This window comes from Mustelus asterias, chromosome 18 (assembly GCF_964213995.1).
Source record: "Mustelus asterias chromosome 18, sMusAst1.hap1.1, whole genome shotgun sequence".
Lineage (NCBI taxonomy): Eukaryota > Metazoa > Chordata > Chondrichthyes > Carcharhiniformes > Triakidae > Mustelus > Mustelus asterias.
This window is the reverse complement of record NC_135818.1, coordinates 54,637,883-54,655,902: the sequence shown is the minus strand read 5'-3', so window position 1 is coordinate 54,655,902 and position 18,020 is coordinate 54,637,883. Positions and strand designations below refer to the sequence as shown.

Sequence of the window (18,020 nt, the reverse complement as noted above, 5' to 3'; positions counted from 1 at the left end):
AATATTGAGACACTGAGAAATTAGATCACAGAACAACTTATTATGACCATGTAAAGATGTCAATCAAGCAAAGTCAACAATTCACTTGATTTGTCAAAACAGAATTTGTGCTGAGCTCATGTTTTTACTGGTCTTGGCCTTGCATTCTGACTGGTTTTGTACATAGTGCATACTGGGTGACTGGGAATGGAAGTGGCGTGAGTTGACATTGAATTGGCTTGGAGAGTATGGGGAGCATGGGTAGGATCTTTTGAACTTGCCTTTCGAATGATACCCGAATCCAGACTATGGAGAATCTGTCCTGACTAAAAATTCAGGGGACAAGGAGATGCCCACCCCTGCAATGGAACCAACCAAATCGGGAGTGCAGGATGTAGATTCATTACCTGAACCCTTATCCGGTGCCAGTGAAAATTGCCAGCACCAGGAATACTAGAGTTAGGCCCTGCCACCATTTTTTAAAATGGCTCTGGAGTCGTCCCAACTCCATGAAAACCAAGCCCAAATTCTCAAAACATCTTTCAAAAATTAAGTGAAACTTAAGTTGTGCAAAGCCTTGCTTACTAATTTTCACCTGCTAATGCATCAACTATACTTCTCACTGAAAAACATTGTGTGACACTATCTTTTTGTAATACTCAATATAGACCGTTTATTTTTCGTTATTGGGAAATAAACAAATAGAGACATTGCACGTTGAAGCTATGGAAATTGTTTTTGCAATAAAAATCAAATTAATAATGAAGTTGAACTAAACCTGCAACCCACAAAACAAATCTGATATAGAAGCATTTTAATCTCATTTAAGTGAAGCGTTTGCCAGTGTTTTGTTGACATTAAAAATCTTTAAGCACGGGCTGTTTTTATATAATTTCTAAATGTGAAAAAACATATGGGTGACTTTTATTTATTAGATGTTTGTCTTGTTTGCTTTACTGTTGAACTTCTTCCTATTTGAAGAATGAAAGCTTCTTTATAGTCAGTCTCTGTGTTTTGAATGTATGTTTCAAATTTTGAGGTATTTTGGTTCCATTTGAGTGTTTTTACTGTTGAACTTTAATAGAAGTTCTCACTAAATAATATGTTGTTGCCTTTTATTTAATTTTTCTTAAACTCAGATTCCAAAATCATCACCACGGACATCCCATAAATCACAGGTGCATCATTCAGATTCCATCTTTCATTATTATCAAACATGTGATTTTATGCATATGTTTACGCACTTTAGACACACATCGTTAAACTAAGATTTTAAATGTAGTTTACACATTTTTTTAGTTGGTGCAGCACATTCCTGAAGCAAGTCTGAACTTCCAGAAGGTTCCCCCAGAATCTTCAGGAGTTAAGAAAGATTTGGATCAAAATATGAATGATAGCAAAGATCCAGATTCAAAAAGAAGAAGCTGGAACAGAGAAGAGGTTATCTATATTTTCTTTCTATTTGAGAAATGCCTTGAGTTGCTTTTGTTTTTCAGAAGTGTGGGTGCATCATTTTATATTTGCTACTGTAGTGATGGGCTCAATTTGCAAGGCACTGTAAAGCTAGCTATAATGTTTATTACAAGAGAATGTGTCATAATAAAATGTACGTTACATGAAACTTGAATGTTTTACAAGTGTAGAACTCGTATCAGCAGTCTATCTTAATGAAACATGCGATTAATCATGAAATGTGCTAGAGAAATGTAGAATAATGTGTAGCTATAGATACTACTGTGTTTAGATCTGATTTGAGTATACAGATGATATTGATTTACCTTGTGAAAAATTGTAGTATCAAATCAAAAAATAGTACAGCACAGCAGGAGGCCATACACTCAGCCAGCCTCCTCTGGCTCTTTCCAAGGGCAGTCTAGTTCATTCTGCTCACTGGTTTTTCCTCCCTTCTTTCTCTTGCAAGAGTTCCATTTTGAAAGCTACAATGGAGTCTCCTTCCAACATTCTATCGGGCATTCCAAATCCCAACTACTCATTGCATAAAAATGTATTTTCTTTCTCTTGGCACCCTCTGATTCTTTTGCCAGTCAGTTCCCTCTGGCCATTGACTCTTCAGCCATTACAAATAGTTTCCTTTTTATTTAAGCCCTTCATGGTTTTAAAACACCTCTATCGAATCTTGTCTTAGCCTCCTCTACTCTAAGGAATGCAACTTGACCTTCTCCAGAAGCAAATGACCTCGGATGCTGGAAATCTGAAATAAAAACAGAAAATGATGGAAATACTCACCAGCTCAGGCAGCCCCAGTGGAGGGAGAAACAGAGTCAATGGCTGGAATTTTACCGCCCCGCCCGCCACGGGAATCGGAGAGGGCGAGGGGCGGAACGTGGAAAGGTCCGTTGACCCCAGGTGGGATTTTACAGTTTTGGGACAAGCGAGGCTGTAAAATCCTGCCAAATGTTTCAGGTCAGTGAACTTGGGTCTGTTTCTCTCTCTGCAGATGCTGCCTGACCTGTGAAGTATTCCCCTATTTTCTGTTTTTGTAGTTTACTTATGTAACTGTAATCTTCATTTCAGTATTATAGTTCTAGTTGACCTCTTCTGTGTCCTCTCCAAAGCTTTCATGCCCTCTAAAGTTTGGTGCCTAAAATTGGACACAACACTTCAGCTAGGGCTGAACTAGTGTTTCATGTAGGGTTTAACATAACTTTGTAGCCTTCATACTCTCTGCCATTATTTATAAAACCTAGAATTCCATATATTTTATTAACCGCTTTCTTAATCATTCCTGCCACCTTCAAAAACCTGTGTACAAAACACTTTGTGCTTGTTGCACCCCCTTTTAAATTATATTATTTATTTTGTACTGTCTATCCTCATTTTTCCTACCAAAATGTATCACCTCACACTTCCCTGCATTGTTTTTCATATGTCTTCCCATTTGATCAACTTGCCAGTGTTCTCTTTGAGCATATTACTGTCTCCCTCCCTGTTTACTGTGCTCCCAAATTGGAGTGGGAAATAAATGCAGGCTTTGCCCATGACACCCACATCCCAAGAACAAATGTTAAACAAAATTGAGTTAGCCTCAATCTCAGAACAGTACTTCCCAACTCCACAGTTTTCCATTTGTTGCACCAACCATCTGGTGACCACCAAGAGCCAATTGTTGCCAAATCCGGGGCCGTTTGTTGTTATCGGCCCATGGCCACCATGAACTGGATTGAGGTTGTCCATCCTCCTATCCTGAAAGGCTGTAATAAGCAATGGGCAGCGTGTATTTCAATTCCAAAAACCTGGACTGGATTTTAACCTCTGTTACATAAATGGAATAATAACATTATTGTAATAATGCAAATATGCACACAACATGTACCATTTTGAATTAATGTTTTTTCTATATCTGCTTCCTTTCTTTTCTGTCTCCATTCTCCTAACTACTTTTTTCTGTCTGATATCTCTTTACTATCTATTCTAAACCTTCACACTACCAGGCCCAGATTTTGCAAAAAATCTCACCATGTGCCCTGTTAGTTGGACTTAATTTGCTTGTTTAGGTGGTTTATTTTTTTTAAAAAGCCTTTCGTGTGTAAAGTCACTGGAGTTGTGAGCTGACAATGATACATTAGGGTAGTGAGTATCTGGGACCCTGGCAACAGTGGGAACAACACAGTGAGAAGTCTAACAACACCAGGTTAAAGTCCAACAGGTTTATTTGGTAGCAAAAGCCACTACAGTGGGACCAACAGAGTGTCTCTTTAATCAATAAAATTAAATGATTGAGAAATAAGCAGAAAAAGGATTATGAGGAGCAACTAATTAGAGTGGGTGAATTCAATGTCAAATATGGGTTAGAATGATAAAGGAAGAGTGGGAAACAAAGATTACGAGTGACAAAAAAGAGATGGAGTAACTTTGTGGCAAGTTTAATGTGTAATTAATGTCCAAATTTCATGATAATCATGGGGATTTAAGCATGAGGGCGAGTTTTTATACGTTAGTGGTGATGCAGAGCAAATCAACTAGCAATCAATTATGATTCGCAGTTTGCGAGGTTGTTCTTCCTCGCCACACATTATTTGTCAATCTGACCATTAATGATGGTATGCATTGTTCCAATGCCATCTTTTTTCAATAAAATATGGCTCATAATTGTTATATTTTGAGTCATCTGAGGTCCCATCATCCATTTTGGAGATTGATTCCAAATCAGGCAAGATAAACTTTGGTTGCAAACTGACATGAGTGACTATTTTATCCCAGCAAATTAGGGCTTATCATCATGACTGTGGTAATGGCCAGGTCATTCCTGAATGTGGTTATTAACATAGCAAAGAGTTAACACCATGATTACTTTCCAATAAGGAAGTACACCAAATATTACTTGTACTTGTGTTTCTAATCATTGGTTAATGTTTCAGGATTTCTGTGCCAGAATGGAAAATGCTTATGATTAATTTATCAATATGAGAAATGTTTTGTGGATTGTCACTGTCTAATTTTAAATTTCAGTTTAATATTAGAACTCTGCACATTTATTTCAATTTGCATATGTCACTGAAGAAAGGCAGATTATGTTATGGAACTTCCATCTGAATAACGTACCTTTTTAATTGTTCAAATTTAATTGATTAAATGTTAATTAAACTTCATGGTGGTATTTCCCATTTTAAATTATCCGTCATGACTAAAACTATTAGTCTTTAGACTTTTTGTAGTTGGACATTCCTTATCTGAGAGATTAAAATACCTTTTATATTTTGAAAGTACAGTTTAGCACCTGTATATCATCAGACTGTAGTTAAGTTTTCTTCTCTGTTTGAGAAGTATTAAGAGCAAATAAATTGGTAAGAATTAATCCTGTGTTCTATGAAATAGTCAAGTGCTTGGTGCTAGTGCAAAGCATAGATTTGAGATGGGCTTGCAACCAAAACCCAGACTAGAGCACATCTGTACCACTATATTTAAAGTTTATTTTTTAGTGTCACAGTAGGCGTACATTAACACTGCAATGAAGTTACTGTGAAAATGCCCTAGTCGCCACACTCCGCCTCCTGTTCGGGTACACTGAGGGAGAATTTAACATAACCAATGCACCTAACCAGCACGTCTTTCGGGCTGTGGGAGGAAACGGAGCACCCATAGGAAACCCACGCAGACATGGGGAGAACGTGCAGATTTCGCACAGTGACCCAAGGCCGGAATCGAACCCTGGTCCCTGGCGCTGTGAGGCAGCAATGCTAACCACTGTGCCATTGTGTAAGAAGAGCATTAGAACGTGACTATTTTCAAATTATATTTTTGCAGATTTTGAATTATTTCCTCAACCTTCTGAAAGAGGGAGAGATTATGGGGGTTAATTAAGTATATTTTGAAGCACTGTACGTTCAGGTGAACACATTTAGGATTATTGCTTTTAGTTATATATTCTCTGGGAACTGAATATTTTATAGGGTGTCTGTAACTTGAAGAATCCCAGAAATTTGGCTGAATCAGAGGGAATGTTAGGGATTCCTGCCTACCTGCAAGACAATGTTGCTGTTCGTTAAGGATTGTTGAGAAGGAATCAATAATTTGCCATTCCATTGTGTTCTAGTTGTGTAAACTGTTGGGAAGTGGTTGCACACTTTCAGGTATCGTTCGAGTTCAAGGTGGAACCCATTTTTGACCCATTGCCAAAATTCATATTTTTCACCATCTGTCTGTTATGAGTAAAAATGCAAATTGCAGCTAGCGGTTGTGCTAACATGTGCATTGCAGAAGGGATTCGCACTTCAGTAATCAGGCCCTGCTGGCATATGCCTGGGTTCGTCAGAGATTGTGAGGTGCCCCATGCTGACTGTAACTTCATGAACTGCATTTTAGAATGTTAAATCGAGACCAAAACGCAGGCAATAATTTGTACGACTGGCCACCATTCCCTCCCTTTCTCTTAGAGAAGATTATGGAACCTGTAAAACACCTGAAGGGTACAGTATTCCGTGTGTATTCTCTTGAGCTAGCCTGTATACATTCAGTTGCAGGTGTTAACTGTGTATTTATGGTTGAATCTGTCCTTGTAATATCCTTGTTAGATATGATGAAAGCTACAGTGTTTTAAGAAGCTATTCTGAACATATAAAACCCCTATCAAACTAAACTAAAGTTCTCAGTAACTGCAGTTTTTTTCTCTCAATTATTTGACGGATATTGAATATTTTAGTTTGAGACATACTGAGCATGTGTCACATTTTAGGTCATACTAGATAACTTGATGTGGAACTCTGTATCCCAACTGTCACAGTTCATACGAGAAAATATGGAGCAAACTGCAGCAAAGATAAAGTGAGTAATTTACTGCCGTGTTTGGCGATTTATTCTTTATGATGAGGAATTTTAAAGTTTTTAAGCTTTATATGTTTACAGATAATTATACTCCAAACTTCTTAGCTTGATGACATAATCTTATAGGCAGCATTGAGATGATTCTGAATGATGCAGTTATTACCACGTCCGCATGGCTGACGAGTGTAGTTTCTTTTAAACTAACTTATGATAGAAAATTGAGAGGATGGAAGGTTGTTCCATAAGCCATCAACTACAGACTGTTCTTCAATTGTTATTCATAGTTATTCCCTTACAAAGTTACATTGTGAGTTCCTGAAGCTTGCATATTGTAACCGTGTCTGAATAGTTCAGTAATTCCTTAGTATCAGAAGCTGTGCAATGATCCTTCACTAGCATGCATTTGACTTTTCAATTGGATATTTGGCGCCTGTTTGGGTACACACAGGGAGAATTTGCCAATGCACCTAGCCAGCACGTCATTTGGACTGGGAGGAAATCGGAGCAGACACGGGGAGAATGTGCAAACTTCACATAGACAATGACCAAAGCTGGAAATTGATATTTATTAGATATTTAATTTTACATGTGTTGTCTGGAAATTAGACATTTTGACTAATTTGCACTAAAACTCGTTTACCCAGATGCTCTTAACTCATGAGACAAACAAAGGACAAGAGTCGATTTGTGATTATACTTAAATAAACTTCGTCTTTATTACAATACTTTTGGGACCAATCTTCTTACCCCACACTCTTAACTCAAATAAGCAGCTTGATCTTAATTTATCCGATACCTAAATACTACCTGTGAGATTGAACTGGCCAGGTTCGTTCCACCAAGTATGAATTTTGATCTTGGATCTTCGCTGAGTTCCGAACTCAGGGTCTTCCATCTGGCAAAGGTTGACTCGGGTCTTTTCTGCTTCCTCGCTGAGCCTCCACTGCCAACACAATCTTCGCAGGGAGTGGCTTCCAGGTGTCTCTTATCCCCCTTTTCATGCCTTTCTGGAAGGTTCTCTGGCTTCCAGCCAGAGTGTTTATCGGGCAGGTTTGAAGCACCCAATGGGATTGTTGATTCCATATAGAGGAGATATCAGAGCCCCTAGGTGTCCATCCTCGGGTGCAGAAAGTGCACATAGCCCTTTTCCATATAAGGCAATGCGGGAACTCCCAAGTGTCGTAGTTTTTTAAAAGTTTATTAATTAGTGTCACAAGTAGGCTTACATCCCCTAGTCGCTATACACTGGCGCCTGTTTGGGTATACACAGAGGGAGAATTTGCCAATGCACCTAACCAGCACATCTTTCGGACTATGGGAGGAAATCGGAGCAGACACTGGGAGAATGAGCAAACTTCACATAGACAATGACCAAAGCCGGAAATTGAACCGAGGTCCCTGGCACTGCAAGGCAGCAGTGCTAACCACTGTGCCACCTCGAGTTTGGCCTGATCTGAGGAATACACAAATGCACTGTCCATTATTTGGTCAGGGCTGAGCACCTTTGGTTCCAGCTTTCCAGGGAAATCCAGACTTGCCCTTGCTCACCTGTAACCTTTCTTTGTGCTTCAATTTGGCCTGTTCGGATTCCCATCAGCCCTGGTAGTGGACACTGTTGGCTTCTATTTATGATGTGGAGATGCCAGCATTGGATTGGGGTGGGGACAGTAAGAGGTTTCACAACACCAAGTTAAAGTCCAACAGGTTTATTTGGAATCACGAGCTTTTGGATGCTGCTGATGAAGGAGAAGCGCTCCGAAAGCTCGTGATTCCAAAGAAACCTGTTGGACTTTAACCTGGTGTTGTGAGACTTCTTACGGATTCTATTTAATTTAGATTGTCCAATTCTGTATTTGGCCTAGCTATTCAGGCTGTGGGCCCCTTGGCCACACATGTTTTGCATCTTTTCCTGTTTTCCAAACCTCAATTGTTTCCATGGCCTAAGTTTTGGGAGAAGCACCGAGTAAAGCAGAATATGGTCATTCTCTCTACCAGTTCTTGCCTCTCTATAGACCACATTGAGGCAGGTAATTTTTCTCCTTTTCCCCTCTTCCACTTGAATGGCTGGTTTTTAAAAAGGATAAGATTTGAAAGATGAAATTTGACTTCAGATGCAGCTCAATTTTCTTTTCGATTGTAGTTAATAGCCCAGTATAAAACTCCAGTTTGATATCTACTGCTGGATGAACTAGTTAAATTTCCTTGCACATCCATTTGAATGGCATTTTACAAGGGATACTTTTTAGTGCTGGGGTGTCGTAACTTATTGTGTATATGCTGATTGTAAATGTCTTAATATTGCTATCATTAATGTCTTGTGTAAAAGATACTTCTGTTTACTTTTAGAATTCTGTTCCAAAACAAGGATCGAAATTGGGACGAAATTGAGGCCAAAATAAATTCTGAAAATGAAGTGCCAATTCTCAAAACATCAAATAAGGTAATCTCACTAACATGTAATGTTCTGTTTCCACATTTACTCATGTCTATTTCATGCTTATACGCTATTCAGAGGAGCAGCTGAAGCAAGGTCTTGGTCCACATCAAAGTTGCAAGCCTTTTCATGACCTGGTTTCCAAATTCATTTTCTAATACTGCATTTGCCCTCTCGTACTCCCTTTGAGAAGAAGCTGGCTTTTTCTGTTATTCCATTGGCGCTGGCTAACTCTGATACATCCCGCAAATGTCAATGCTGTTAAAGCTGTACTTGATCCTTTCCTCAACTGACATGTTCCATTCTCTTAGCCAGAACCCCAACCTCCACTGGTTGAGTTCAACTAACCAAGCACAAAATGGTGATCAAACCTGTGGCCTTTCTGTTCTGTAGGATCTAGTTTCTTGCTGCTTTATCAACTAACTATTAGGAGAACTCCAAATGTTGCATATTAAAGGACTGGTGTATATTAACTAAAATCAGTAAAGGATCAGAGCAACGGGCAGTTGCTCTCTAACACTGTTACCTGTTTTTAAAGAAACGGATGTAGCCATTTAATTTGTCATACACTAGAATATACCGAATAGCAAATTGGAATGGCACAGGTAAAGGCGTGAATAAGCTAGGTAAACTATTTTAAACAATTATTCATTAAAAGACTAGTTTATAATGAACGGTTTGTGAGATTAAATATTTCTTTAATTAATGAGTAGTTTCATATTTCATTAGACACATGTCATTATTTATTTTCTTTCTTTCTTTCATGGGATGTTAGCATTGTTGGCAAGGCCAGCATATATTGCCCATCCCTAATTGCCAAGATCTTGGTCCATGTCAGAATTTCAAGCCTTTTAATGATCTGAGTTTCTAATTCTAAGCCATTTAAGAGGGAGTTAAGAGTCAACCACATTGCAGTGGGTCTGTAGTCACATGTAGGCCAGGCTGGGTAAGGATAACAGATTTCCTTCACTAAAAGACATTAATGAACCAAATGAGTTTTTAATGACTATTGTTTTTGATTCTAGATTTTATTATTTGAATTCAAATTCTGCCAGCTACCATGAAGGGATTTGAACCCCTATCTGCAGGGTATTAGCCTGTGCCTCTGGATTACTGGTCCAGTGGCATTACCCCTATGCCACCATCTCCTCTTGTAATGTCATAAGGGTTTTTTTTAACAATTGCTGAAGATAAAATGCTTCACAAAAATACTGGAACTGTTTTATTAGTGTCCAATTTACAGACCTCATTGTGACATTGAAATATATAAAATCTGTAGCACAGAAACTAGCTATTCAGCCCAATTAGTTAATGCAGTCTTCTGTTCCAAATAGGATACATCATTTGATTTGATTTATTTTTTTCACATGTATTGGTATACAGTGTAAAGTATTGTTTCTTGTGCATTATTCAGACAAAGCATACATTCATAGAGAAGGAAACGAGAGAGTGCAGAATATAGTGTTACAGTCATAACTAGGGCGTAGAGAAAGATCAACTTAATGCGAGGTACGTCCATTCAAAAGTCTGATGGCAGCAGGGAAGAAGCTGTTCTTGAGTCAGTTGTTATGTGTCCTCAGACTTTTGTATCTTTTTCCCAGCGGAAGAAGGTGGAAGAGATTATGTCCGGGATGCATGGTGTCCTTTAATTATGCTGGCTGCTTTTCCAAGGCAGCGGGAAGTATAGACAGTGTCGATGGGTGGGAGGCTGGTTTGAGTGATGGACTGGGCTTCGTTCACGACCCTTTATAGTTTCTTACAGTCTTAGATAGAGCAAGGGCCATACCAAGCTGTAATATAAAAAGAAAGAATGCTTTCTATAGTGCATTTGTATAGGTTAGTGAGAACAAACCAAATTTCCTTAGTCTTCTGAGAAAGCAGAGGCATTGGTCTCTGTCATATCCTCCTTAGCTTCCTTGAATATCCACAGGTCCAATTCGTCTGAACCATGATTTTGTCCGCGCGCTCAGTTAGTCTAGTTTTTTGATGAGGTAATAGAGAATGTTGATGGGGGTAATGCTGTTGATGTGGTCTACATGGACTTCCAAAGTGTATTTGATAAAGTTGCTTGTCAGCAAAGTTATAGCTTGTGGAATAAAAGAGAAAGTGACAACATAGAACCGAGATAGGCTGAATGGCAGGAAACAGAGTATTGAAACGTTGTTTTTCAGATGGGAGGAAAATGTGTGGTGTGTTCCCCTAGGATTTGTGTTTGGACCACTGCTTTTTTTAATCTACATCAATGATTTGGCCTTGGGTGTACACTGTACAATTTTAAAATTTGCAGATGACATAAACCTTGGAAATGTAGGGGACTGAGAGGAGGATGGTGACGGACTTCAAGAGGAGACTGCTAAGAGATATAAATAGATTTGTTGAATGGGCACCAAAGTGGCAAATGGAGTATAATGTGGGGAAGTGAGGTTATTCACTTTGGTAGTAAGAATAAGGCTGAATGATCATCTCTGCGGTAACCATTCTATCAATTAATCTAATTTCTTTCTATTCTCACCTGTAATATCCCTCTTCACTTCTACTGTTGTCACCTCTTTGTTCATTAGGATTGATAATGTTTTGTTTAATCAGGCATGCATTTCGATCAGGATTATTTTTCATCATTAATACATTAAACTTGCATATCATTGCTGTGTTTCAAATGTATATTGTGAGAGCTTGAATGTGTCACAACCAAAACTGATCCAATTTAATAACCTGTACAGTTGGAATGTAGATTACAATGAATGATACCTCTTTTAAAAAAAACTTTGCTAAATCAAAAGTATCATGAAAATATTGTTGTTTGTAACAAATGTTCTAATTGTTAACTTGACTTTCTACTCTAGGAAATATCCTCAATTTTTAAAGACTTGAGAAGAGTTCAGAAACAATTAGACGGTTAGTAAAATTAATGGAAGTTCTTGATGTAATTGATGGTTTGCTACATTAACTGATTTTCTTCCATTAATTGGCATTCATGGAGAAGTTACTTAACTAGTTTGAAAGCTGCCTTAAAAATATTCAACCTGATGCACAGAGTTATGTAATGTATACCAAAAGTACTTGACTTTCTTCAGACACAAATTTTATATCCTTCAGGAGGCGTAGATGCACTAAAATGTGTTTCTTTTCACAGCAATCAATACAATCATAGATCCCGATGGATCTCTGGATGCTTTGACTGGTAATCAAATCTCGCCAATTGCCACTTCAAGAATGAACATGAAAGAAAGGACTGCTAATGCTGTAGTCTCCTCAAAAGATTTGCCAAAATCGTCAGCACAGTTATTGAATGAATGTGCCCACCTGAGCTCCAAACCATCCCAGTTGTCTTCAGATGCAGACAGCATTGACTCTGACTCTGAGTGCAATACTCAGTTTACCATGATTGAGCCAAAAATGGAAAATACAGTCACTATGCTTTGAAAGAATTATTTATTTTTAGCCATAATTTGACCAATGTGCATTGTCATAGTTGTTATGTGAGGGTGGTTGTGAAAAAGCTGTATAAAATAATGCTGTAGGTGACTGATGTATTGTACAGAATGGCTTATTGAAAAAATGGAAGTTAGCAAGAAAAGCTTATTTTAGTAAAGCTCCATAACACTTTCGCAACATCCGTTCAGCATAGAGGCAAGGTAAAATATGTTTAAACTGAGACGAACATTTCAGTTTTGGGCCAAGCTGTGCCATTTGAATACTATAATAGCGTCATGCACTGATTTGAATATACTAGTTGCACAGGTTGTAATTTTGCATGCCGGGTTTCAGCACAAACTTAATGATTGAACAATGGCTGCATATTTAGCAAGTGGTTGCATTCTTAGTTTTTTGCTTTTTTAAAAATATCAATGTTATGACAGGGACAGCCTAATATTTAACTCCATGGGTGACTTAAATATTGGTTAAATATTCTGGGATGGAGAAATTAGTCATTTTCCTCATCAAAACTTTTATCTACTTCAATATTTATGTAATAGATGACTAACTGTATTCAGGTCAAGTATGTGGTATTCTTTTGTCGAACCAGTACTATGCATGCTTAAGATTTTTGCAACCCTTTATGATGGCAAATTGGCTTTAGTTTTGAGAAATGAAACCCACCAACATCTCTTCAGTGGCATAACAATTTTAAACCTTCCACCCCATTCTTCAATGTGAGATGTAACTAATTCAAACAAGCATGACTTATTCAGCCAATCAATTCTAAAAGAGAGAAAAGCAGGCACATCCCAACTAGAAATAGTGATATATAGATCACATTTTGAAATGTCAATGCATAACTCACAAAACACCCTAGCATTTGTGTGTGATAAAAAATGTCAAGTTTTTCTCCCACTAGTTTTGTCCCCTTGTACTTCATTTTCCTTCAGCTAGGAGAGCCTGCACGTTGGTCTACGAACTTCGTCATTACTGCTTTGCACTATCTTTGCTTAACTGGTAACTTGCTTTGTTGCACAACATGGCTTCTCTGCTAATTCCCATGCCTATGATCACAGGACTCTCTCTCAACTCTAGGGAAGAGTTTGCCTGAATGACATTTGAAGTTAGGGGTAACCTCACATGAAAATGTAGTGCTGGCATATGAGAGCTAACTTACTGTTCCAAAGCATCATGATTGGGAAGTAACAATTGATATCTACCTTGGAAAAGTTTTATTTTTTTAATCATGCTATGGAAACATTTCCTTTCATGGGCAGAAGCACACAAGTTTGAATTAACATTTAACATTTGTGTTGGTGAACTTCAGGAAATCAGTGTGCTATCTTCAAGCTGCTGAACTCTGCAGAGCATATGAAAATGTCTTTTGTGTTTGTTGTCTGAAGAAAAAATGAAACAAATGCATTGTTTTTTGTGCTGGAAAAAGGAACAGTGATAATTGGATACAAATATCTCAGGATGTCCTTAATGCCTGGTATTAATATATTGTGTAAACTGCAGCAAAAAATGTGATAATTTGAATAATTTGTACATACAGTGATTGTTACTATGGCACAATTATTTCAAATGTTTGGTTCTTAGGAAGGGTTGTCATTACAGCTGATCAATCCACCTGAGACAATGCGAGAGCCAAAGATCAAATGACGTGCTCTTAGCTTTGCATCTGTTTTTTTAAATCGGTCTGCCTCACAAATCAGTTGACTTAACTTGACTTCCAAAGGTTTATGGAATAGTCCTTGCAGTAATTATGCATCTTCATATACCAATTTCTAGACACTAACTGAATAAAGAGTGTAAGACTACCTATAGTACAGAACATAGAAATATGAACATACATATGGCATCTGTGCACTGTGTAGATTGTGTATGCCTCTGTCAATTCTTATACATGTATGCTGCACATATACTGCATCAAAACAACTTTGTGTCCCGACCTTGGCATAGGAGCTGGTACTTGAGAGTAGGAGCAAGTTATTTTGGTGGCATGGAGGACAATACTTATTCGGGTCTAACATTTTACATATGTACAGCAACTATATGTATGATGTGGATTCTTCCCCATCTCTCCTAAGTGTATATCCTGTGTTACCAGTATTACCTTTTATGTTGTGTGTACTGTGAGGCATGAGTGTATAAATACAAGAAGTCATCATGTTGAGGGTGTTGCATTAAAATGGGTGATGTTGCCTTTTATATTTTCCATTTTCTATTTTACGTTAAATAGCGATTACCTAGTGGAGGTTCGTTGTTCAGGCCTTGGTTCATTTTTGATTTTTATGTGCAACAGATATTTTGACGCTTTCCCATTAGACTGAAATAAAAACAAATTGTGGCCTCTTTGGCTTGAACCTGACTTGCCTGAATATTCACAGTAAACACGTGGACTATATGAATAGATGATTGTCAGCTGCTTTAAAGTGAGAAGTTAATATTGCTACTAGTATCACAAGGCTATTGCAGCAGTTTCTGAACACGTTCAATGTATGTTGCTTTAAAAAAAAAAGCCACTTGTAAGTTCATAATTTAAATTTTTGAGGACTTTGCTCTTTTAATGGTTGACTGATTACAATGTTGCCAAGCAACCTGAATGAACTTGAGTGCGAAGCAGATACCTGAAATGATTCGTTAAATTTTAAAGTAGTCTGCTTTACGCTAGATTTTCCACAAATGCAGGAAAATGTAATTCCTTCACTATTACTGTACTCTGTTCATAAGTGGTGTCCGGTGCTGAATTGTCAAAACACTTGTTGCTAGCCTGCTGACGCTGTTTCCTTCCTTCAGTGGCTCATTTATTATTTTGCTTGTGACAAACCGTATTTGTGTGGGAAATACAAAGCGTGCAGCTTTTTTTAAATTTCCAGCTGGAACATGCCATTTTTATACTAATTGTATTTCTGTACGCTGTCCAGCTTTCAACATGGTGTATATTTCACTTTTTGCACAGTTACACAGAGCTGAATATATAATGAGCTTTCTTCCATTTTTGGCTGGTTTCAAAGTTGTAATTTATTTGATTGCCTTATAATGAACGACGTGTAAATTTTGTTAGGATGAAAGTACTTCTGATTTTTAAATTGTTTTGCACATCATGATATAATTTTGAATTACTATTTAATTTTTCCATGGAAGTTGATTATAATAAACCATTCTTCATAGCAGTGAAATGTCTGTGTCATGGCAATAAATATTAACTGAAATACCACACAAGGAAAAACTTAGCAGTTATGGAATAAATAGACGGGGGTTATCTCTCCCATGTCAGTTTTATTACCGCAATAACTTTCCGCTGCCTGAGAACTAGGCCCTATTTGCATGTATTTTCAATATCTTAACTGTAATGCGTGCGCATCCACATCCATTTGCAGTCATCAGGTAGAGAAAGTAGTCCAGTCAGCTCATTTGGTTGGTGTTATGCAGAATAACCAACTCTAAAATTGTGGCTTTGGTCCCCAAAACTGTTGAGGTTTTCTTGGACCTGCTGCTTCTGTTTGCCCCAGTCGTGCAGATGTGTAGAGAGCCATGACTAGCAACCTTTGGACAGCCAAGGATGTTGGATGAAGAGGGAGATAGTGGAAAGTTGCACCATGGGGTGTTTAAAAATGGTATTTTTAGAAGGTTAATGTCAACTACAAGCCTAGATATTGGCATCATTCGGTACCATAGAACCTTACAGTGCAGAAGGAGGCCATTTGGCCCATCAAGCCTGCACTGACAACAATGCCACCCAGGCCTTATCCCGGTAACCCCACGTAGTTACCCTACTAATCATCCTGAGACAAAGGGGAAGTTTAGCATAGCCAATCAACTTAACCCAGATATCTTTGGATATGGGACAAAACTTGGCTTATTTTCCCATCCAAGTTGAAAGTGGCATGTTAAATATTCATGTTTCCTAAATTATTTTTAAAAATAGGGACATTTAGATCATAGAATCTCAGTGCAGGAGGCAGCTATTCGGCCCATCGAGTCTGCACTGACCACAATCCCACCCAGGCCCTATCCTCCTAACCTCATGCATTTACCCTAGCTAGTCCCCCTGACACTAAGGGGCGATTTAGCATAGCCAATCCACCTAACCCGCACATCTTTGGACAGTGGGAGGAAACCGGAGCACCCGGAGGAAATCCACGCAGACACTGGGAGAACATGCAAACTACACACAGTGACCCAAACAGGAATCGAACCCGGGCTGTAGCGCTGAGAGGAAGCTGTGCTAACCACTGTGCCACTATTTGCTAGACTCTGATTTCTAATTTTATCGTACAACTCTTCATGTTGTTACTAATAATACAGGAAAGCCCGAAAATTAATTGAAAGAAAGACTTGCACCTTTCTAAAGCACCTTTTGTGACTGAAGGATGCCCCAAACTGCTTTACAGCCAATGAAGAAGTACTCTTGTTACTGTTGCGTAATGTAAGAAATGAGGATGCCAAGCTCCCACAAATATGAATGTGATAATTCACATCCTTTTTTGTGATGCCATTTGGGGGATAATTATTATGATGTGGAGATGCCGGCGTTGGACTGGGGTAAGCACAGTAAGAAGTCTCAACGCCAGGTTAAAGTCCAACAGGTTTATTTGGCAGCACTAGCTTTCGGAGCCTCAAGCTCCTTCTTCAGGTGGGTGAGGACTTGTGTTCACAAACAGGGCATATAAAGACACAAACTCAATTTACAAGATAATGGTTGGAATGCGAGTCTTTACAGGTAATCAAGTCTTAAAGGTACAGACAATGTGAGTGGAGAGAGGGTTAAGCACAGGTTAAACAGATGTGTATTGTCTCCAGCCAGGACAGTTAGTGAGATTTTGCAAGCCCAGGCAAGTTGTGGGGGTTACAGATAATGTGACATGAACCCAAGATCCCGGTTGAGGCCGTCCTCGTGTGCGGAACTTGGCTATCAGTTTCTGCTCAGCGATTCTGCATTGTCTTACGTGAAGATCAGAAGCTGAATGCCCGTGACTGCTGAAGTGTTCCCCGACTGGAAGGGAACACTCCTGCCTGGTGATTGTTGTAGAATCTGCATGGTTTCCCCAATGTACCATGCCGCGGGATATCCTTTCCTGCAGCCTCAACCCTGCCACAGCAACCTCTGCAAGACGTGCCGGATCATCAACACGGATGCCATCATCTCACGTAAGAACACCATCCACCAGGTTCGCAGTACATACTCATGCGACTCGGCCAATGTTGTCTACCTGACACCTCAGGACATCCTCTCCTACAGCGTATGGTACATTGCAGAGACCATGCAGACGCTACAACAACGAATCAATGAACACCGCTCAACAATCACCAGGCAGGAGTGTTCCCTTCCAGTCGGGGAACACTTCAGTCACGGGCATTCAGCCTCTGATCTTCGGGTAAGTGTTCTCCAAGGCGGCCTTCGTGACACACGACAACGCAGAATCGCTGAGCAAAAACTGATAGCCCAGTTCCGCACACATGAGGACGGCCTCAACCGGGATCTTGGGTTCATGTCACACTATCTGTAACCCCCACGACTTGCCTGGGCTTGCAAAATCTCACTAACTGTCCTGGCTGGAGACAATACACATCTCTTTGACCTGTGCTTAACCCTCTCTCCACTCACATTGTCTGTACCTTTAAGACTTGATTACCTGTAAAGACTCGCATTCCAACCATTATCTTGTAAATTGAGTTTGTGTCTTTATATGCCCTGTTTGTGAACACAAGTCCTCACTCACCTGACGAAGGAGCTTGAGGCTCCGAAAGCTAGTGCTGCCAAATAAACCTGTTGGACTTTAACCTGGTGTTGAGACTTTTTACGATAAATATTAGACCAGGGCACCAGGTTTAACTCCCCTGCTCCTCTTCATAATAATGCCATCAGATCTTTTACATCTGAAAGGCGACACCTCCAACA

General features: G+C 39.0%; 1 protein-coding gene across 8 annotated transcripts in view; it reads left to right on the top strand.

Moving 5' to 3' along the window:
- Positions 1-13,803, top strand: part of cep170ba (centrosomal protein 170Ba) — an 85,771-nt gene extending 71,968 nt beyond the window's left edge. For 5 of the 8 annotated variants that reach the window (XM_078233984.1, XM_078233985.1, XM_078233982.1 and 2 more), the window contains 6 exons: positions 1,119-1,157; positions 1,279-1,419; positions 6,173-6,261; positions 8,608-8,701; positions 11,539-11,590; positions 11,829-13,803. In XM_078233984.1, coding sequence (XP_078090110.1) covers positions 1,119-1,157; positions 1,279-1,419; positions 6,173-6,261; positions 8,608-8,701; positions 11,539-11,590; positions 11,829-12,118 — 705 coding nt within the window. In that variant the 3' untranslated portion in view covers positions 12,119-13,803. Of the gene's footprint in view, positions 1-1,118; positions 1,158-1,278; positions 1,420-2,125; positions 2,257-6,172; positions 6,262-8,607; positions 8,702-11,538; positions 11,591-11,828 lie in introns of those variants that run through there. The other 3 variants (XM_078233986.1, XM_078233987.1, XM_078233989.1) reach the window with 3 other exon arrangements.
- The last annotated feature ends 4,217 nt before the right edge of the window (positions 13,804-18,020 follow it).